The following is a 22015-nucleotide window of genomic DNA, read 5'->3' on the forward strand; positions in this document are numbered from 1 at the left end:
TTTTCTTTTTCTTTTTTTTTTTTTATTTTCTTTCTTTTGTTGTTTTTTTGGTTAATGACCTTCAGAACCAATTTCCAGAGACTGTAGCAGAGCAGAGACTCCCAGCACATGCATTTTATCTGGGATGTGGGTGGCAGAGCCTCCTCATTCATGGCAATACCCCTTGGTGCTCTGCCAGCCCGTGGGGCTGGGAGGGAGGTCTGAGGTCCTCTCTGCTCTCTCCAAGCATCCAGGTTTCAATCCTGGACTGCCTAAGATATCCCCCACTGAAAGCAAATATCTGTTTAAACTTTGCTGTGTTGTGGGAGGTGGCCCTGATCGGAAGCCAGAGAGAGGAAAAAAATCAGTGATGAATTTCTGGGAAGACCAGAAAGCAGGAGTTTACCTTCATCCCAGCTAATTTGCACTGAACTGGAGAACCATACGTGACTAAAATTATGGATTTTAAAAAGCTGGAATGGCCAGGTAGATGCCTTGTGTTGAGCTTCATTATTCATTTGAAAAAGAAAAAGAATTCACTCCTTTTCCACATTTTCACACTACAAATGCAAAACAGTTTAGGAGTTTCTGTAATACTCATGTCCTTTGCTCTGGGACCCTCCCAGCCCAAGCTGGTGAATGGTGCAGCTCTGCCCTGGGTCCTGGGGGTGCCATAGAGGAGGTGGCACTTGGTGGCAGTGGCACTGGAGCTCCTGAGCTGCCTCAGGACACCCCCCCATAGCGACCCATGAGCACGGACAGCTCAGAGCTGCACTTCCACAAACCTTCCCCAACTGATTTGTGTGTGCCTGGGGGTTGCTGATGACAAGTTTTAGATGTAGAAACCATAAATCAGCTCTTGGCACTTGGAGTAATATCAATATAAAGACTTGTGGGGCCTTGGGGAAGGGGGTGACTAAGGCACAGCCACTAACAAATGCAGAATGGAAATGCAGCTAGAAAACTGTTCCTGTGGCAGTTGAAGTGCATGTCCTGTGGAGAAATGAAAGTCTGTGCTTGGCAGATCGATGCCTTGGAATTTGGACTTTCTCCAGTGATGCGATTTCTCAGAGATGACCAAGCCCTGACACATGAACTCGACCCAAGCCCTACCAGCACTACGAGTTGGCTCATCTCTCATCTGAACAGTAGCTCCAGCTGATCTTCAAAGAGGAAGAAAAAGAGAAAAGGAAGGGAAGGAAGTTTGATAATTAAGGACAACTCACTGGTGTGAGTTCCTAGAAAGTATTGCCTTGAAACAACAACTGAGCTGGACTGGAGATGGGCATCCAAATGAGGTTGCTCTGGAGAGAGGAGCATCTCTCTTGGGTTGCACTTCACCCTTGCCTAAGGTGGACACCAAGGGCACATCTCCTGTGTGGATGGGCTCCCTGCAGTGATGGGAGGGTGCCTGGGGAGCAGGTACTCACTGCAGACAAGGAGTCCTGTCAGGAGCCACCACTGGTGGCCCTGCTGTCCCTGGAGCCCTGGTGTAGGGGATCCAGCCAGACCATCCCTACGTGTGGGATGTGTTAGCTGTGAGCTGGCCTACCCTCCACCTGGGTGTGGACTGGGGACCATGATGACAGGGACATCCCTGAGGATGGAGGGGTGCTGACCACAACTGAGACCATGGACAGACTGATCTCTGTCCTGCACTGGGACATGGCCCGTGGGACACCAGTGGGACACCAGCACACTGATGGCAGGGAGCCCATTGTCAGACTCTGCTGTCTAAGGTGGGGTTTATCCCCACTGCCCTCTGCACCCCAAATTCCCAGTGGGGATCTGGGCAGCAAGGAGAGGTTCCATCTCCCCTGGCTTCAGCCTCGTGGGAATGAGCTCTCAGCTCTAAGCTGGTCACGCAGCTCCCTCTATAGTCAGTGGAGAGAGGTGGGGACTCGTCCCACTGTCCCTGTCACCAGAGGCTCTGCTCCCCTCTCCAGGCAGCACCGGGAGCCAAAGGGGTTCGACTGTGTTAGTCCCCCCCACTCAGGGCCTGCAGCTGGGTAGGAAGGAAACCTTTGTCTGCACCCATGAAATCAAGGATCAGAGGCTGAGCCCATGGGGATGGCACTCACCTTCCCTCTGCTTCGACCCAAACTGCCTCCAAAATGAAAATGTCAAAGGCTTGACCCTTTGTGGTTACAAGGCAGGATGGGCAGGTAGGCTGGGACTGCCTTTTGGGTTTTGAACAAGCCATTAAGTACTTCAGTGCAGATGGAAAACCTGCCAGGCTCTGCACAGGCGTGGAGCTGTGGCAGCACCAGGGAATCAGACAATCCCATTTTTTACCAAAACATGGAGTCCTAATGAATGTGACCTCTCCAGGTGCCAAATCCTGCCCCTCCACAAGGGGTTTACACTGGCAGCCTCAGCACAAGTGCATTCATAACGCGTATCATTTGTCATCTTTTCATCAAAAAGTGTGTAAAGCCTCTCCCTCAAGTGCAGAGCTGTTTTACAGCCGGGCTATAAAATCCTGCAGACTCTCTGCTCCAATAGAATTACATTAGTGCCAATAATCTGGCAAATATCAGGAGGGAATTTAATCAAAAGAAATAACACCAGGGCCCTGATTTACGGCGGCTCACGACAGAGCGGGGCGGACGAAGGTTTGCAGGACCCAGATGTGGAATTTCACTTGCAACATCATTTGGAGCAGAGGGAAAGCAGAAGGAACTGAAAGCACGGCTTTGGTGTGTTGGGAACTCTTCGTGCTTTCTCAAAAACCAGTGAGAAAGGAACAATTCACCCTTGTCTGTCTTAAAAGACGAACGTGCAAAACTTCTTATATCTGGAGCTTTGTTGCTTCTCTGGACAGCCCCCACACCTAAAGGGTCAATGCAACACCAGGGGTTTGATGTGTCCAGGGCAAAGGGCATCCTGCTCCCTTGCCCTCTAGGATGAGCCCATCCATCCCCCCGAGGAGCAGCAGGACCACGGGACTCCTCCAGCCCGAGTCCCGAGATGGGGCCACGCAGAGATCAGCTCTGGGGTCTGACCTCGAAACACCGGGGGAATCTGAGCCCTGGCTTGAGTAACTGTTGTCCCTGCGTTTGCCTGACCACCCACCCACAGCAGCCACACTCCTCCAGCCCCAGCCCCAGCTCCAGCCCCAGCTCCAGCCTGGCAGGCTCTGGTGCTCACCCAGCGTTGCCACTTCATGCAATATCCCCTCTCCATCTGTCATCAATTCCTTTGCATGTGGTTTGCAGACTCCGTGCCGTGCCCTGCCTTGTGTGGCTCTGTGGCAGGGCATCTCTGGGCACTGACAAATTCTTTGCTTTTATCATTTTTGCAAGAAAACCACTGGAAGCAAATGCAGAGGAGAATTACATGGCACAGCTGCATTGCTGTTAACCATCAGGGAAAAGTCATCCTTAAAGCCCAGCTTCTCATGCCTTCATCTGTGCTGCTGAGACAACTTCAGATCATGAAAAAAAAAAATCTATAATTTAACAGTTATTATAGGTTTGGCTATTAGAAAGCCAAACAGCCCTGTGATGGGTAGGAGGATGTTGCCCAGCTCTGCTTTCTGCTCACCTTTTGCTGCCTAAGCCTCACACTGTGCCCTATGAACACGTGCAAAAGTTTGTGGATTTCTCTTTTTCTCCAAGTTAAAATTAGGTAGATCTTGTGCAAACATTTCTGCAACATTGTATTTTTGCTTAAATAGCCAACCAAGCATTGAAAAGAATCCCTCTCTAATTTTCTAAGTTAGATGTGTTAGGAGCTGAGGTGCATAACCTCTTGTATAGGATGGAGTGGGAGATGAGGAATGTGAGTGAGAGGAAAGGCATTTTAGCTGGATGTGTGTGTTAGGCTGAATAAAGGAGTTGAATTAACACAAAAATCTCCTTGGCAGCTCTTTCATGGGGTGTTTGCTGCGAGCTCACACACTTGCCAGGGTAGGTGAGTGTGTCACGTGCTCTTGGCAGCTCCCAGGGCACCAGGGCTCTATTGTATGCATTTATTTAAATTTGTTACATGTGGAACACAATCAGAGCAATGTGATGGCTGAAAGACTCAAGTCTTACAGAGAAAACAGTCTGCTGGGTGAGAGCAGACAGCAGGTAGTGGTGAGGGAGATGGCAGATGCTTCAGAATGGTTAATTCCTCAATTTGAAACACATTTGGTCAAGATGGGGCTCTGGGAGAGGGTTGCCCATTGTCAGCTGGTTTGGTGAGAATGATAAATGAATATTGTTATCAATGGTGAGATGGCTGAAGCTGTTAGATGATAGGGTTGTTTTTTAAACATGCCTGTTTTCAACAATTCCTTCAGAAAAAGCCCTGAATTGGGAAAGAAAAATAGAGGGAATATGAACTTCCACTGTGTGATAAACAGAGCTCAGGAAAACGAGTTTTCAAAGGAATGTCTGTGCTGTAGGAAACTTCATTTTGCTGCTTTTGTACAGGACAGTGGATTACACCAACAATAACCCAACAAGTACCATGAAATCCTGCTCATAGGCTGCAAGCTGGGAGCTGCTCAGCACAGTTATCACCTTTGTATCTGTTACAAACCAGGGGGGCTGGAGAAGTATTTCAATTTGGCCACCGCCAATTTGAAGTGCAGGAGCAGTTAGAGAAGGCAGAGGATGAGAAAAGGACAATTGCAAAGAGCATTTAATAGAGTGAATGACCCAGCAACTGGGAAATTCAGCCTAAAATGCTTGTGGAGGGCCTCATGGAGGCCAGTGCCTGAATTCCCAGTGCTCTCCTGGAGAAACTGAGGCAGCTCTGAGGTTTCCCACCTGCAGGTACCACCCAGCTGTGTTTTTGGGTAGTCAGCCACGGAGAGGTCAGCAGAGGGAAGGGCCAGGGAACAGCAAGGAGGGGTGGGCAGGACAAGGGGAACAGGCTGCCTGGCCAGGGAGGAGAGCTGGGAAAAGCAGGAATGAGGACGGTCCTGGGAAGCACCAGGATCAGTCAAGAGAGGGTTAAGCACGGACATCACTGCCAACACAGGACAGAGACTGCATTTTCCCAGGATGAAAAAGCAGGAGATGGAATCCATCCTACCCTCCAGCCAAGCATCCCCTCCCTGCTCCATGCTCCGTGTGCTGATCCCAGAGGACTGGAATCCCTATGGATGCACAGTGAGCCCATGGCTGACAAAGAACCCTCCTCTCCTCCAAATCACACCACATCCATCCCCAGAAGTTCCCATGCTGGGGAGGCAGAAACCACAGCCCTGGGAAGGAGTTTACTGTCCTTGGGGAGGGCAAGAATTCTTCCCAGTGGGGAAGCCCAAAACCCTTTCTGGGGAGAAGGAAGGTAGACAGGAATCAGGCTCTGGACAGCAGCAGTGCTGATGATGGATGGTGATGGATGCCCACATGCATCCCACAAGGAGTGCCCACACCTTCACCATTTCCATTTGACTGGCCCAACTGAACATTCCTTCACTGCTATTTCACTGTTATTTCATCAGTGACCTGGCTGTGAAGGCAGAAATACTGACTTTATTCTGACACAAATCCTCTCAGGATGGGGAGACAAAGCATTTCCACTTACAACATGAAGCTCCCTGCCAGAGCTGAGGTCCCTCTGGGATGCTGGGTGTTGGGGCTGGCATGGAAGTGGCTCAGCTCCTCAACACCCCTCTCTTCTGGCTCCTTGCATCCTGAAATGGCAGCTCTTCTGCTGCCCAGGCCCATGGATGGGGTTCCCAGCAGCCCACACATCAGCTGGAGCTGGTTAGGAGCCTCAGTGCAGGGTAGGTCGAAAATATCTCGTTGGAGTAGTTTTTACAAGGTGAAAAGGGAGGAATAGGACTGTCTGAAGAAGTGGTTTCTTTTTCTGTTTTGGCAAAAAGTGTCTGTTTTCAGTGGGGAAAAAAAAATAAAGAAGCAGCATTTTCATTAAAAATTAAAATGCTGAAGACTCAAAACTTTCCAGCCAAAAATACCCAGCTAAGGCCAAAAAGCTTTTCATTTCTTATTGAAATGAGTCTTTAGAGAGAAAAGAGCTGAAGATTTCTGTGGGAAACACCAGCATTCTCTAGTCTGGGTTTTGAATGTTTGCTTGATTCCTTTCTCTGCACCTCAGGTTCAGGATTTACATCTCCCCCAACTGAGAGCGAAAAAGGTTCATTTGCAGGATTTGCTCTTATTGCTGCTCCCGCCCCAGCTGAAGCCCAGCTCGCCTCCACGTCCACACGAGGAAACCTCAAAAAACTCTGAGCTCAAAATAAACTTGTTTCCCTTTTTACTGTTCCCTCCTCGTCCCAAGGAGTGACATGTTCTGTGCGTGGGTTAAGTGCTGCCTGTGCCCCAGCAGTGCCGGGGCGAGGGTGGAGTGGGGGAGCTGGAGAAGGGTATTCGGGGGAGGCTGATTTACAGATGCTACATCTGACCCCATACCTGGGATTTTGTGCACTTTGCATGTGTGATGACCAGGTTAGCAGATGAAGCACGTGATAACTGATAAACACTGAAATAATTTAAAGTCATCCTCAGCAGTGAGGATTTGTTGTATTTCAGTGGCCTCGTCCTTACCAGGAAGAGACCAGGGAGAGGTGATATCAGGGAACGTGGGGGCAAGAAAAGCAATTTCAAACGGCACGAAAAGTCATTTCAAATTAGTTTGGGAGAGGGAGGAGCAGGAGGAGTTTGGCTCCTGCGGGAGCAGGAGCTGCAGGAAGGGGTTGGAGGGGAAGGAGCTGCGAGGTCCCGGCCATCCCACCCCCGACCCCGGTACCTTTGCAGGCCTTGCGGTGGGAGATGGGCTTGCTGAGGTCTCGGTAGAAGCCCTCCTTGCAGTAGTGGCAGTGCCTCCCCGCCGTGTTGTGCCGGCAGTTGAGGCAGACGCCGCCGCTCTTGCGCCCCGACAGCTTGTACAGCTCCATGTTGAAGCGGCAGCGCCGGGCGTGCAGGTTGCAATTGCAGGCTGAGAGAGGCAAAGAGTAGAGATTGTCACCATTTGTGCCCGGCCATGGAGGTGCCAAACCCAGGGGAGCCCGTGTGAGCAGGGCTGGGCACCCAGTGTGCCCTGTCAGAGTGGGGTGTCACAGGGTGGGATGCTTTGGTGGCAGCTGCTAACCCATGCCCCCTCCTGACCAAGGCTATGCGGTAAGTCCAGCTTTCTGGAGGGGCAGCTGATGTCACAAGGACCTCATTTCACTACCCTGACTTGCAGCAGATGTGCCTTTGCCTCTCCCTGCTCTTAATGTGGATTAGAATCTGGGTGCAGGCAGGGCTGTGAGGACAGGGAGCCCAACCATGGTCAGGGAACAGAGCACAGCGCCCCACACTTCTCCTTCAGCTTTGTCACAACCACTTTGTCCCATGCAAGCACTGCTCTCTCCCTTCTCATCCACTCTCACTTTGTACTGTGCTACTGCTCAGCACAAAGGCCCCAAACTGCCGTGAAATCCCCCACTTCCCAGTACCTCAGGAACCCCCTCTACCCACCCCTGCAGGAAGGGCATTTCCATCATCACCTGCCAGACCTTCCTGGTATTCCCACTCTCACCAGTTCTGACACACGTGTGTGTTTGAGCTCCAAATACCACTTCAAGACCTTCCTAGCTGGTTTCTTCCTCATCTTTCCATACCACAGGCTCTGTTACTCATCTGCAGCCTTGGATATGCTGATAAACCTCACCTCTGCCTCAGCATCCCCCATCCCGCCTGGGGCAGGGCCGGCCTGACACCCTGTTAGCCAAATACCAAGAAGTCCCCCAGTGCTTTGATTGCATGTGCTGTGACTGAGATGTCCAATTCCTCCACCATATGCAGCCTAATGTCAACACAGGCACTATTTTAACAGGGGGCCTTCGCAAAGGACAACTTAAGGACTTCAAAAGCCCGACCCCTCGCCCACCTCTCCCCAGAGCTGTCACGGGGACATCAAGAGGCAGTTGCTGGGGCTCTGTGCTTTGCTGAGAATTTTATAGCTTGTTTTCTTTTCCCCTTGCTTTTATTTGCTCTTCACCCCTGAACAATGCAGCTGTGCCATGCCAGCCCACAGCTGGGCCTCTCGGCTCGGCACGAAGGTGTCACGGCTCTGGGCTTGTCACCTTCCTTTAGAGCGGAGACATCTTAATCCCTCATTCCTTCCTGTTTACCTTATGGTGCTTGCCCAACACAAAGACATGCTATATTTGCTTAATTATCAAATTTCAACCCAGAAAATTACAGTGCAGTTCCGCATTATTCATCAGGAACAACCCCCAGCTGACACGAGACGTGAAAGGAAAGGGAAGAGCGAAATCCTCCATCCACATCCAACCAGCGGGATGGAGCCTGCTCTCTCTCCATGCCTTGCAATCGGAATTCCTGCAGCTGGCGTGGTGAGGCCAAGCCCCAGGTCCCCACCAAACGCTGGCAGAGCAGGAGCAGCAGCCACCGCCGTGCCAATGGTGACAGGAGCGGCCCGGGAGCGGTTTGCCGGCCGGGAGGGAGCGAGATCCCTGACGCTGAGCGGGGCCACGGCTCTGAACCGCGGTTTGCCTCTCCTTTAGATCAGCCCAGCAGCCTGTGGGTGCATTTGTCAACTCCTGAAACAGGAGATGGCCATCAAGGAGACCGGAGACACCGCTCCTGCATCCCGAGGGAACGGCTGCTGTTTGGATCTGGCCGGTCCCACAGACACATGTGCTGATGCTGCGCTTTAACAGCCTGTTTGCAGCTAAAAGGAGCACAGGAGCACGCACCAGGCGCTTTCTGTGCCCTCTTTGGAGGCTTTTCCCCTCCCATCTAAACCTCAGGAAGAGCAGCATGCTGTGCCTCACTGGAGCAGCTGCTCAGCTCTGGTTCCTCCTCGTCTCACACGTGCTGAGCAGCCCCAGCCACCACGATGGCTCCACCACACACAGTAAAAATAGGGGGTTAGAGGTGATTCTTGCCCTGCAGAACACACGAGCTGAGCTTCTGGGAAGGAGGTGAAGTTTTTAGAGTCCAAATCCTTGTTTTTCAGAAGGTAAAATCCTTGTTTTACAGAGGTGAATGAAGATATTGAGATTAAAAGTGCAGGGCCAAGGGCTGGTTCCTTCACTCAAGGCAGAGCCTCTCCCCAGCCATTAACCAGGGCTGTGACATGAAGGATGATCTCTTGGCTGTACCTAAATCCCAAGGCAACACCTTTATCAGTGGCACAGCCTCAAAACTCAGCTCAAGCAGAAGAAAAAAGAGATTTAAATCCCTCAGTCTGAGGGTTGGTCATCCCTGCTGTAGCCTGCGACCACATGGGCATGTCTCCATCATTCAAAGCCTTGAGGCTCATGAGCAGCTCTGCCTTTGGTGCTACAAACCACAGGACTTAGTCCCTGTTGATTAACAAGAGGAGACATTTCTCCAGGGGGTGGCATGCCCTCACAAAAGACTTAGTTCTTCCTTGAATCTGTCAGAAATGCATGTTTTCCCCAGAGAGTGAAAGCTCACCTCCTCCTAAAACTTGTATTTTAGGAGAGCTGGACTTGGCACTCGAGTATTTTGCAAGATTGCATTGGCAAATCCCTTTTTAAAATTCAAAGCTGAGCCCACACGAAGAGTGACTGAAAATCTTCGCATTTCTTTGGGTTGCTTGATAAGCAGAAATGTTTTTGCAAAGCCAGGAAAACAGGACTCTTGGGATTTTCTCAGGTTCTTTGCTAATATTTCTGCTGGTCCCACCAGAGCAGAGCTACACAGGAATGTGGAGGAATAAGTGGAGTGTGCAGAGCAGCTCAGAGCTCTGCTCCTGGGATCAATTTTACATTGATCTTCCAGGGATGGGAATATCCGGTGTCTGAAGAAGGGAAGAAGGGAAGAAGCTGAACCTCACAAGACACTGCAAGGAGCTCCCCAAAACAGCCATCCCTGTCCTCACCCAGCATCAACAACCTAAATATTGTGGATGCTTTGGGGTATAAACCCTCCAAGCGGGAGGAAGTGAATGAGCTGGGAGAAGGTGTGGGCTGGTCCAGCCCATCTCCATGAGCAGCATGAACTCCCTGTGAGCTTCCCACAAGCACAACAAGCAGCCAGGGAGCAACAGCCACCCCTCCACTGTGACTTCTCAGGTTTTTTTGGCTCCATCAGCTCAGCCTTTGTTCTATCTCCTCCTTCCACCTGCACTCCCAAGGCACAGAGGACACCCCTGGACACTGATTGCCTCCTAGCCCCATACACACAGCTGCAGTGCCATCATCCACCCCCTCCTGATCCACCTGTTTCTGCTGACAGAAGTGGCCAAACTGACACAGGGAGAGTGGTTTTAATTGAAATTACTGCCTCCTGTGTTCACCCTGAGTGCCTGGGTCCTGAGTGGCCAGTGCTGTGCACCTCTGGCCACCAGCCAGGGCTGGATGGAAGCTCCGTCTGCAACCTGATGTGTTTGCAGATGCCCAGTGGGAGAGGTTTGGTCTGATTGAAGGAAGATAGCCATCCTGTTTTCTCCTGACAATAGCACATAGGGACAGAGGAATTAGGGCAGTGCAGTAAATGACCCATCCAGGCAGCAGACAGTCCTTGCTGGAACACGTCAGGATGGGATCCATCACCTGGAGGTGCTGAGTGCTGTGGACCCAGCAGCAGGTCATGATGCTCTTGGATCCCATCTCCCAACCTGTGCACAGTCCCTGGGTGCTCCCCCTGCTCCCCATGGCGGGCAGGGCGTGTGGCTCACCCGGCCACACTTCCCTGGACAGAGGCACTCAGGAAAGGCGGATCCCACCCTCCCTCTCCCTCACCCGAGGTTAATCCCCCGCTGCGCTAAAGAGTTTTGCCTCGTTCCTAACATGACTTGGCCTGGCTTTAATTTTCAGCCACTGCTTCTTGGTTGGAATTTCCCTGCCACACTAAGTGGCTCTTTAGCAACCCAACTTTTCTTTCTATGAATGCCTTTGCCAGCTGTAGTAAAAATCACCTCCCAGTATTGGCATCACCTACACGCCCCACGCTTCGCTTTTCACCTGGGGGAGAAGACACCCCTGCATGGGCTGCAGACCCAGCTATGAGCAAAACATGGGCCAGGTGCTGAGACCTCTCTGATGAAAGGGTTTGGCTGCAGTTGCTCAGCTAAGCTCAGTGCTGCTGTCTCCTGCTCTCCTCTTTCCCCCCTCTTGCCAAGGACCTCACAAGCCTTTTGTTCGCTTGCTTTATTGCATACAGATGTACAGAGCTTCATCAGACTGTCTCTACCTGAGCTGCCAGGCTCCAATATGAATAACCAGGTTTCATTTAAACACAGATGTTCAGAAACTTGGAGAAGGCTGGAGTGGAAAAGGGGAAAGCTGTGGTTTGGACCCGGCTGAAGAACGTACCGCAGAATCTTCTCCGCGTTGAAAACAGCGACTCGGTCAAATTAATCACTAAAAGAAGGTCAAGGTGGGCAGGATTTTCCATTTGGGAGAACGAAAGGAGATACATGAATGGAAGCACAGGCTGGAGCTGTGTGGTGGGAGCTGTGGTTGTGGTCTTTGTGCTGCTGCTGTGTCCCCCAGGCCCCATGTCCCAGTGCCCTGCGTCTCCCAGGACGCATTCCTCTCCGTGGTTTTCATTCAGCAATGACAATGCTGCCCTTTCAAAAGACCCCACCCTCCCAAAGCTTATATTTTGGCAATTTTCAAAATGCAAATTGCTTTTTAAACAAACGAAAGCCCCAAAACATTTTGTTTTAATTTTTGCAAACAATAATTCGGGGGAAGGGGGGAAGGGAAAGGGGGGGATAGAAGAACCCAGAGGCTGAAAGTAATCTCTAAATTTGACTTGAATTTATGAACAGTCTCAGTCTCTTTAAAATCGTCCTTTTCCCAAATAAGTTTCTTTTTTCTAGAAAATTGCTAGTTCAGCCTGAGCCATTATTTCTCTTCTGCAGAGCAATCCTTGCGTGCACTGTCCTGGCTGCTGAGAGGGCACCCTGTCCTTACCCATCTGGGGGGGGCTTTGCTCCCAGGGCACCCCTGGAGATACCTTCAGGGATCTTATTTTTGAGGACCACACTGGTCAAGGAAAGAGCCACCTTTAAATCAAAGAGAGGAGACAATAGAGGTAAGGCAGCCAGAGACCTGTCTGCTTGCTGGACTGGGAGGTAAAGAGAAATCCCCTCTGGAGACAGCAGGAGGGCATCCCTGGTCCCCCACAGTGTCTCTTCAAGCTTGCTGGCAACTGGTTTGAGGTTTTGGAGCAGCTGGGCATGAACCTGGAGCTGCTGGATGAGCTCCCACACCACTACATGGCACTGGAGCCCACCAGTCCAGCACAGGCTGCTGTGCATTAGGTTGCCAGGGCTGTGCCTGCTGAGTGATCCCAGGTGGTGTGGCCTGCAGGGATCTCTCCTGAGGGCTATGGATATGGGGCAGAAGGTTTCTATCCGTGGCTGCAGCAGAATGGCCAAACGTGGTTGAACACCAGCCATGGTGGTGACAAAGTCCTGCAGAGTGGAACCACCACGTGTGGCCGCAGGAGCTTGGAGCCATCAGTACTGAGTGCCCAGACCCAGCTCTGCTTGCCCTCCCATGTGGCCCAGTGCCACCCACCACAGGCCCAGCCAGACACTGAACAGAAACGTTTGCTCAGGAAAATTCATTTGTGTGAGCTGCTGAGTCTGAGTAAGGAGCAGGCTCAGAAGTTGACTTGGTTTGCTCAAGCAAGAGGAAATCCATCGGGGGGTTGTGGCTGCGAGGGGGAGACACAAGGTCTGTGCCAGGCCCCAGGTTTTCCTGACAGTCAGAGCAAAAGGATGGAGGGAAGTGTGTGGACACACCACAAAATATGCGGCTATGGCTGGCATCGCCCACGGCCCCGAGCCACAAACCTGGCCTGCAGCAAAACCAAGTGTGCAATGTGGTGGGGGAAGGAAAGCCTCATCCCTGCTGGGATGGGACCCCCCCCACTGCTGGGCCTGAAGGCTTTTTGAGCAGCCCTTCACAGTCTGAGCTAATCCCCATGAGGCCTCTCCCCTCTCTTCACCCGTGAGAAACACCCTGAGAGCAAGGAATGGCCAAACTACACAGGTGGGTGAAGCAAGAAAGGAGGGTCCTGGGGATAAACACACTGAGAGCGTCTTCCCCTTGGCACAAAAATGGGTTGGGGAACAGAAGACTTTTCCATGCCTGAAAAACCTGAGGAATAGCCATTCTGTGGAAAAGTTCTAGACGAGATGTCATCAGAGTGACTCAGAACCTCCCTGGGGATGATGCACACCCCAAGTGCCCTTCACTTCCCACTTTGCCCAGTTCCCAAACCTCTACATCCCTGAGGGACTGGGAGGCCCTGGAGATGACCCCCCGTCAACACTGGTTCTGCAAAGTAGAACAACTCTCTGCAACACTGAAGCCCAAGTTGGTAACAGCAACGTTTACACCCACCTGGGGTTTCCAACGATAAGACACTCATTCTCTTTTATGTAAGAAAAAAAAAAATAGCCAGGCTCTGTTTGGGCTGAAATGTTTGAGATCAGGCATCTGACTCAGGCTGAATATTTCTAGAAAAATCCCTGCTAAAATGATTCAGCTGGTAATGAGAAACAAGACTAGTGAAAAATACTGTGCTGTGCCAATGCTAACAAATTTGGGGATTTATTTCCTTAAAGAAAATCTATTGCCCTTATATTAGAAGCCAAGGCTTAAACAGAAAAACATTGCTCTCTGGTAGGGATGTGTCTTTTGCTGTCTCTAAGAAGAACTCCTCGAGCTTGGCCGAGTTTCTAAAGGCACTGAAAAATGGGGGACATGTTTGGTTAAAGCTGATGGAGTTTTGTAGCTGAATTCCCTGAAAATCTAATTTTCACTGGCCAAACCAAGCCTGTAGAGAAAGGGCAGCGGATGCTTGTCCTGCTGGTGGACTCTGGTGGTGAATGTGGTGGTGCCAACCCATCCTGATCCCTTCTGCCTTCAATGCAAAGTCCATCATGCCCTGCCATGTTCATCATCAATTCCATCAGCAGGAAGGGTGAACTTTCAGCAGATGCTGGGGAATGGGTGGGAGAAGCAGATACTAAACAGCAGAGCTTGACAGCTTCAACCCATGAATGTGCTTTGGGAATTGCCCTCAACCCGACTGACAGCAGGGGAAAACCAGGCATGTCCATGGCAAACCAGATGTCCATCAACACCCGTAGCCAGCTTAAATACTGTCCATCAAAACTGGGCAGCCGACAGCTTGGCAAGGCCAGCTCCCAGGATGTGGTCTCTGGCATGTGGTTATGAGAGCGGATACAGGGAGAAAGTCCAGAGCTGTTCACAGATCAAACCCCAAGGAGGGAAGAACAAGTCCCATCAGATCAGCTACTGAGGGTTACTTTGTCATCACGCACAATTATCAAGTTTTCTGTAGTGCAGGGCTCTTCCCAATAGCACAAGATCCCTTTGGAGAGCACCCAGCAGCTGCTGCAAACCAGGCACTGTGGCTGCCTGTCCATCCTCCAGCCCCCCATGCCATGGGAGCTGGTCCCAACAGGGACAGACACCACTCACAACTTAACCTCCTACGTGAACCTCTCTGGCTGGGGTCTGATATATGTTTTTATTAATTTCATGAAGGGACATATTTTCATAACTGCTTCCACATTTATTAGTTCCAGACTGGACTGGAACACCAGAATCTCAGTAGGTATTTCCTGGCTGCACACGTGGCATTTCTGGCCCCACAGGAAGCATCAGAGGAGCAAGAACAAGACTTATCTTCTGGGAGATTTACAGCTCTTTGTTATTCAGATTTTGAGCCAGATTTTAACAATCTCTGGGCAGTGAAGATCCCCCCACTGCCAGCCAGCACACGTGGCAAACAGCTGCTCTCAGCCAGCAAGGTCCTACTGAATGGTGGGTTCCTGCCTGGAACCCTTGGAGACACGTCCAGTGACCTGCAATGACTCCTTCCAAGCCACCAGGCAGCTGACTGTCTATCAACAGGCAATGTTGGGATTTGTGGCAGCCTCTCACCCAAGGCATTTTATCCCAAGACAAAAGCAAGTCTTACTCAATACAGGATGGAAATCACAAAGCAAGCCTTGCCTTGGTGCAGCACACACGGTTGTACTCAAAGTGCCTGGAAATGGGTTGCAAATTGCCCTCACTTAGTCCAGTGTGCTGGTAGGAGGCATCACTGCTCTTCAACAGGGACTGGAGAAGACTCTTTTTCCACCTAGAGAACCTCTGGGAGCTGTCTGAAGATGAGGCCTTCAGCCTTGTAGTCTACATCATGAGTCTGCCTCAACAAGGACTGGAGGAACCACCTCTGAGGAGTGGGATGAGAGCTTCAGGTGGACCTCTCCTGAGGGCTGATCTGTGACTCAGAAGGACATGGGCAGAGTGTGTGCCAGGCTCGTCTCCTACACTGACTGACAGCACTTTGTACCCACATCCAGGTCCCAGCACAGCCAGTGAAGTGATGGCACTTGCAGGCACATTCTGAGTGATCCAACAAGAGCTCCCCTCTGCAAATCAGATGTTGTGCAGGAAGTTTGCAGATAACCTTCTGACTGGAAAGAGTTTAATTAATTTTATTTTTTTTTGAGAAGGGAAAAGTCAGGAAGTGAACTCTTTATTTCAGTGTGGGAGATGATACCAGGCTGTCATCAGCTTTCTTTATTTAATTGCACCATCCAAACCCAGCCTCCTGAGATTGTAAATCCTTTGAAATGAATTGTTTGCATCCCATAATTCATCCAGATGCCATCCAAAGGCAGGAGCTGATGGAGAGCTCACCCCACAACCCACAGGTTATCAGAGATAGCAGGCAGCCACCAGCCCCCCCTTTTGCCCACCCCAGCTCAGCTCCGAGGTGCTCCTTAAGTGTCAGTGTTTATTTAGAGTCCGAGGGGAATCCACTTGGGAACAATTTACCCACTTAGACTCTGGCCTTGTGGTTTCCTCTTATCTGGTACAGATCTCAGCAGCAGCTTCCCTCAACTGCTCCCTGCTCCGCAGGTTGTGGTGCTTTGCAAGACCTTTCTCCCCTCTCTACCCCACACCTCGGTGCTTCCCTCCTACTGTCCAGCCTGACGACCCCACAGGCAGTTCTGAACCGCTGCAGGTTGAGTGGATGCTTTTCAAATTGCCAAAATCATCATCCCAGCCCCAAGTGCTTGGTCTCATCAATACGTCTGTGTTTCTGTAAAACCCTGCAGCTCAAGAGGAGGGCACCTGGTGGGTCTGAGCACTGCAAACCTCCAGGTGATGCTCCAGCCCAGACCAAGGGGCAGGAGCCAGCACAGCCAGTGCACAGGCCATCGCTGCCCCACTCCAAGACATTTTCCTATAAGCATTCCTGCATTTCTGATCGAGGAGGAATCAGCCATTTCAGGGGTAAAGCCACAGCACAAACAGGTATTGAAAGAATTTGAGCAAAGTTTACCCAAAATGCAAAAGACTGATGTGTAACCAGCCCAGCAAAGAGTCAAAGCATTTTCAAATCTGTATTAAAACTCTTCAGCCCAGAAGGACCAGAGATAGAAACAGCTTTAGCTCTGCTTCCATCAGTGCCCCAGGGGAGCCAGGAAACTTGGCCATGGTTCCCCATCAGCCAGGGGTGAAAGCAATGCAAAGCTGTTTTAAACTAGCTCAGGCCGTGCTTCCTCCAGGGCAGACCCAGCTTAAAGTGCTGCTGCTCCTGTGCCCAGTCACTGCCGCTCCCGTGGTGCTAATTCAGCCTCCTGTGAGGTCGGGCTGTGCCGGGATCTACTTTATAAACAAACAAAGAGTGTTCAGGAACGTGCTGTGTTTTTTTAACCCTAGATCATTTCCCAATCTTCTCTGGAGCAGGGCCAGGGGAATTGTTAAACCAGCCCCAGCCAGACCTGCTTCCGAAGGGACTCTGTAGCTGGGAACCAAGGGCTGCTGCCGGAGCCTGGCATGGAGCTCAGCACATCCCATGGCATCTCAACCCAAACTGAGCAGCACCCCTACCAAGGTGACACAGAGTCCAGTGCCCTGTGTCACTGTACCAGAAACATCTCTCTGAAGTCCAGCTCTTGCAGGATTTCACTCCGGAGCCCGAGTCGGCACCACTTTCTCCTGTAACACCCTTTTGTCCTTTCCCCACTTTTGGTTGGATGCTGCCTTCCCTCCTCTGTGCCAGGATCCCATCACCTCATGTACCCGGGCAGTGCCAGTGGCTGCACCTGTGTATTTACACCCCTCTAGACCCGATATCCCTGTGGCAGCAAGGACAGGGGACCCCTGCCCTTAAGATACCATCCTTCTTGGAGCTGGGAAAGGATGTTATCCTGCAGGCAGATCCCACAAGCAGCTCATGGAACTGCTGGGTTACAGCATGGACAAAAGCCCCAGGCAAGGGGATTCTCCAAGGGGATGTTTTTTTCCATATTGTGGGACCATTTGGGAGATGGTTCTGCCTGTGCCTGCAGATGCTGCTCCAGCCCTTGCCTTACTCTGGCAGACGGAGCACAGGGTGGCTTTGGGAGCACTCACCACGGCCTCCTCCCCTTCCCCATGAATTACCGACCTCAGCTTGGCCACTTGACACGCCAGGCAGTAACACAAGCCTGACAGATGACGGCTCTCAGGAAGGGATTTGGTTTCTCTCCGAGGCCGAGCTGGCTCCGGGGAGCCGTTGGCAGCTCAGCACGGTCGCTTCCACCCAGCAGAGCAGGACCAGGCATCTGGAGAGGTTGGTCATGGGGCTGTCCCTGTGCCACACAGCCTGGGCTCAGCCACTTCTGCTCAGCAGCTCTTTCCTCAGTGAGGAGATGCTCCCCAGCACAACACCCCTTCCCAGCACAGCACCCCTTCCCAGCACAGCACCCCTTCCCAGGCTGGAGGCCACACCAGGAGAGCCAGAAATACTCATCTCTGCCTGTGCCATCCCCAACTGCAAAGCCCTGGCTGTGTCCAGAAGGACACCCACGTCCTGATATGACACCAAAGCCCTGAGCCACCCTGAGCTGCCATTCCCATTTTTGGAAAATATTTTCCAATCCTATTATATTAATTAATGCATTTAAAAGTAGATGAGTGCTTTGTAGGATTGGTTTCTTGCATCAGCTATTGTGCAGGGAAGAACTAGTGTCTTCCAAAGCACCACTGGTACAAAATAAGTCTTGATCTTCCCTGCATGGTGGGTGTCTCTGTTTTTCTGGCAATGAAGTTCCCTGATCACATTGGGCAGGTTCAGTTCACCATTAACCAACCCTGAAAAGGGCCTGAGCTCCTGCAGTCTGCAAAGTGCTCTGCTGAGGCAGGTGTGTGCATGGGAAACATCATTCTAGGAGCCTGAGGCTGGACACCAGCACACCTCCCTGTTATGCTAATAAAGTACAGTAGATTGCTGCTAATTAATCCCTGTTCAATCAATCCTACAGTGACTATGAAAACAGGGACCATCCATCCTTATGTGCATGTCTGGATGAAGGTGGGAAGCTGATCAGTGGCACATGTGTTTTTTCTCTCTGCTCTGCCCTTCTTTCTGCTCTACAAACACCCCAAAATTCAGTAGCTGTTGATGCCAAGGCAACGAGCAGAGTCAGCACTTCCTTCTTCCCATCCCACTCGTGCCCACCACTGCCTCATCCAAGGCATGGGCACACACTTCCCTGGACACCCCAGATGGTGACGAACTGCTGTCCCAAACAAACAGCTGCACTATCCCATTCCCTGCACTCTGGCACACAAACCATTCCACCAAAAGCAGAGAAGGTCATGCCATGGCTTGGCCAATCTAAGCCACCTAACACTGCTGTGCCTCAGTTTCCCTTCCTGGAAGTGGGCAGGTGCCTCAGGGGGACCCTGGGAGGGTTTTGTCCTGGCAAAGGTTGAGAGCTGTGGGTCACAGGAGCCCAAATTGTCTGTGGATCTCTCTGTTAGATGACTTATAAAAATTCAGCGCTACCTGGGAAACCTCAGCAGAGATGGATTTGAATTCCACTTCCAAGTCTTCCAAAACCTGAGGTAATCTGCAACCACACAGTCCTGAGAACAAATCCCAGCAGCTGATGGGATGAGCATCCACTGCCAATCCCACAGTCACTTGGACTCTGTATGGGTTGGCTTCCCAAATGCTGTGCAGGTGTGAGGAGTCGTGTTTGCTCAGGGATATTCACACCTCCAGGGCTGTGGACACAGCTCTCCTCTGTGCCCCGGGCAAACAGAGCTATCTTATCACTGAGACACTAGGAAAGCTCAGGCTGCTGTGCCTGACCTCCCAATCAGCGTTATCATCAACAGGGACATGACAGTATTTCACAGAGGGGTTGGGACAAGCTGTCTGCCCTGCTCCCCCTGCACTGTGGGATGGTGACTCTGCTCAGTGCTCCCAGCCAGGCTGGGCAGTCCTGGGACTCCCCAGCAAGGCACTGGTGTATTTTGTTTTCCTGGAGATTGGGGTTTTATCAAAAGCTGACAGGCTTATCCTGCCTTATCAGGGCAGCAGTGCTACCGTTAATGGTTTTCTGTAACACGCTCTGGGCAAAAATGTTGATTGTGCCTGGGCTCGAGTAGGTCGTGGAGGATGGGAGGCCACCACAGCTGAGCTCAGCATCCTCAGCCCACTGCAGGGGTCTCCATGGAAAGGAGTGCCACGATCCCATGGGTGAATGGGACAGTCCTGCACTGTCCTGCCGTGTTTGACATCAAAACCCCAGAACCTGTGAACATTCAAAGGTCCCTCTGCAAGAGGGCAGCTGCCAGCCTGGGTGTCCCACACACGCCCATCTGGAACACAGTGTTTCACCTTCTCACTTTCTCTTGGATTGCCATGGGATATGTTACTTGTCTGTTCTCCTGCTTCCCAGATGACTAGTGACAGCCTGAGCTGGCTGAAAGCTCACCCCAGAGAAGGGTCTGGGCTGCTGTAGGTGATGAGCTGTTACCTGAGGGTTCAACAGCCACAGTGCCCCTTAAATGCCAACATCTCAAGGAGCTTCACGGTCTGTGTGTGCTCATCCTCCCAAGCAGCTGTTATCCCCTTTTATAAATGGCAAAACCGAGGTTGGAGTGAGGGATCACAGAAATGTGAGGATCCTTATAGAAAGAACTGATGAGCTGGAAATGCAAATCTCTCTGGGGTCAGTGGGATCTATCGGACAATGTCGGGCAGGAACTTCAAAACAAGTCTGTACCTTGAGCCAGTGTTTGAGCATAGTCATGAGGGCATGGATGGAAAAATGCTTGGTGGTGCAGGACAAAGGGAATGGGGGGGTATGGACACTTCCAGCACCAGAGGAAGTGATGTTCATTTCATGAAGGATGCTCAGCTCCTGGCTCTGCCCAGCTCAGCCCAGCCCTGAGACAGTGTGAGCCTGCGAGTGATGCCACTGACCCAGGATGAGGAAAGCAGACATTTACTCAATCCTGAAGCAAGGCACCATATCTGACCCCACAGCCTCCCTCAGGCAAGGACAATGCACCTGAAAATGCAGCAGCACTTCACTGCCCAGCCCAGAGCCCACAGCTGCCTGCACACTTTGTAGGGTCACTCAGGGCAAACTTTGATGGCATCAAGTCAAAACACACAGCCCCAGGAAGGCTGTTTTTCTCTTTCTCTCAGAGGGATTTAGTCCAGATCAAAGCTAGTCAAACACAGGGATTTCCCAGCTTTTCTGCTGGGATCAACCTCCAATGCATGCCACAGCCCTGGGACACTGCCTTGGTCAGCCTGGCCCTCGCTGCTGTTATCACCCCAGGCTGGGGGCCAGGGAAGACCAGGACTGTTTGAAGAGGATGATTAATCCCTGGATGTGACAGCTTTCATAGCAACGGGGCAGTCTTTGGAGAAGAGCTTGATGTGAACACCCAGACTCACAAAGCTGCACGTTCTTCAGGGCACAAAGGCTGTTTCTGGCTGTGGAAACTCTTTGCTTTTCATTTTGGCCAAGACTTGAGGAATGGAAGTGCCTAGTAGAGGGTTCCCTGGGGGTGAGAGAAGGATACTGAGGTCCCCCCTTTCCTAAAGCCATATCACCCACATTTTCCAAGCCCCCTGCTCTCCACTGGTCTGTGGCCATGCAGGCACTGCCAGCAGCCTGTGGTCACATCTGTAACATCAGGGTCACTGCCAAAACCACCCTGGGGCACAGCAATCACCAGGAGACAGTCCAGACCTGAGCAAAGGTGCTGACAACCTCTTTGAGGACAGAGGAGGAGGAGGGGGTGTAATGGAGCCCCGGGTGTCCCAGCAGCTGCCTTCTCCCTTGCCCTGGGGGACTCCAGAGACACCACACACTCCTGTGCCTGCCGGGCAGGTTTTATCGGAACCCTTTAATTCCCTTATCACGGGCAATTAGCTCCCACTGCCCCTGGCACAGTCTGCAGGTCTGGATCCTTTCAAAGGAGGGCTGGCAGATGTGCAGACATCCCTGGGATGGAGGGAGTGGCAGTGCTGGTGATGGTGAGGAGGATGCTCAGAGATGGGCTGGAGTCACTCAAGCCAAGGGATGGGCCACTTTAGCCCTAAAATTGCCTGTCCCACCACTTCATTCTGCCCTGGATCTGAGTCCAGTCCATGAGCACTCCTGCAGTCACAGCAAGAAGGAGCATGACTGTGTGCTTACATGGACATGGGGCAGCCTGGGCATGGGCAGGAATTGAGCCATGTTCCCACAAATCCCGGAGCTAGCCCTGAACAGGTTCCCATACAAAAAAACCCCTGGAGTTGTACGATAGCTTAAGTCTGACCTGCCAGGGACGCTGTTCAGCTCATGTCCAGACTGTTCTCCTTCCTCTCCATCCCATGGGAAGGGTCTCTGGATGTACAACCCTACATTGGGTGTGGAAACAGGGAAAGTTGGTGCAGGCCAGCCCCATGCCAGGGAGCACGTGGTGGTAACAGTGTGGAGAGGCTGGCTTGGCTTCCATGGGGCAGGCTGGCCACAGCCTGACAGTGCCACATGGTGTGGCTGCTTCTCAGGTCACACTGAGGTGACATCTTCCTGCTGTGGGACAGGGCTGGAAAAGCTGCTTGGCCTGGGCTGGGAGACTAAGGCTGTGCAGGCAGGGTGACAGGTCTAATCCCTTCATCTAAGGGGGTTTTCTCCCTTTTTTGACATGATCCCCACTTGCCTGCAGCCCAGCTGCTGCACTAGACTTTGACTGAGCCTGTCTCTGTGGGAGACCTGCTCCAGGCCTCAGCTGAAGGTTATGAATTTTGCC

The 22015-nt window shown here is 51.7% G+C and overlaps 1 protein-coding gene across 1 annotated transcript in view; it reads right to left on the minus strand.

Annotated features, from left to right (window-relative positions):
* Window positions 1-22015, minus strand: part of NTN1 (netrin 1) — a 98120-nt gene that overhangs the window by 37853 nt on the left and 38252 nt on the right. The window contains exon 2 of the mRNA XM_032707009.1: window positions 6688-6876. Within this exon, the coding sequence (XP_032562900.1) occupies window positions 6688-6876 (189 nt within the window). The remainder of the gene's footprint in view (window positions 1-6687; window positions 6877-22015) is intronic.

Source organism: Chiroxiphia lanceolata, chromosome 19, assembly GCF_009829145.1.
Source record: "Chiroxiphia lanceolata isolate bChiLan1 chromosome 19, bChiLan1.pri, whole genome shotgun sequence".
NCBI classification, from domain to species: Eukaryota; Metazoa; Chordata; class Aves; order Passeriformes; family Pipridae; genus Chiroxiphia; species Chiroxiphia lanceolata.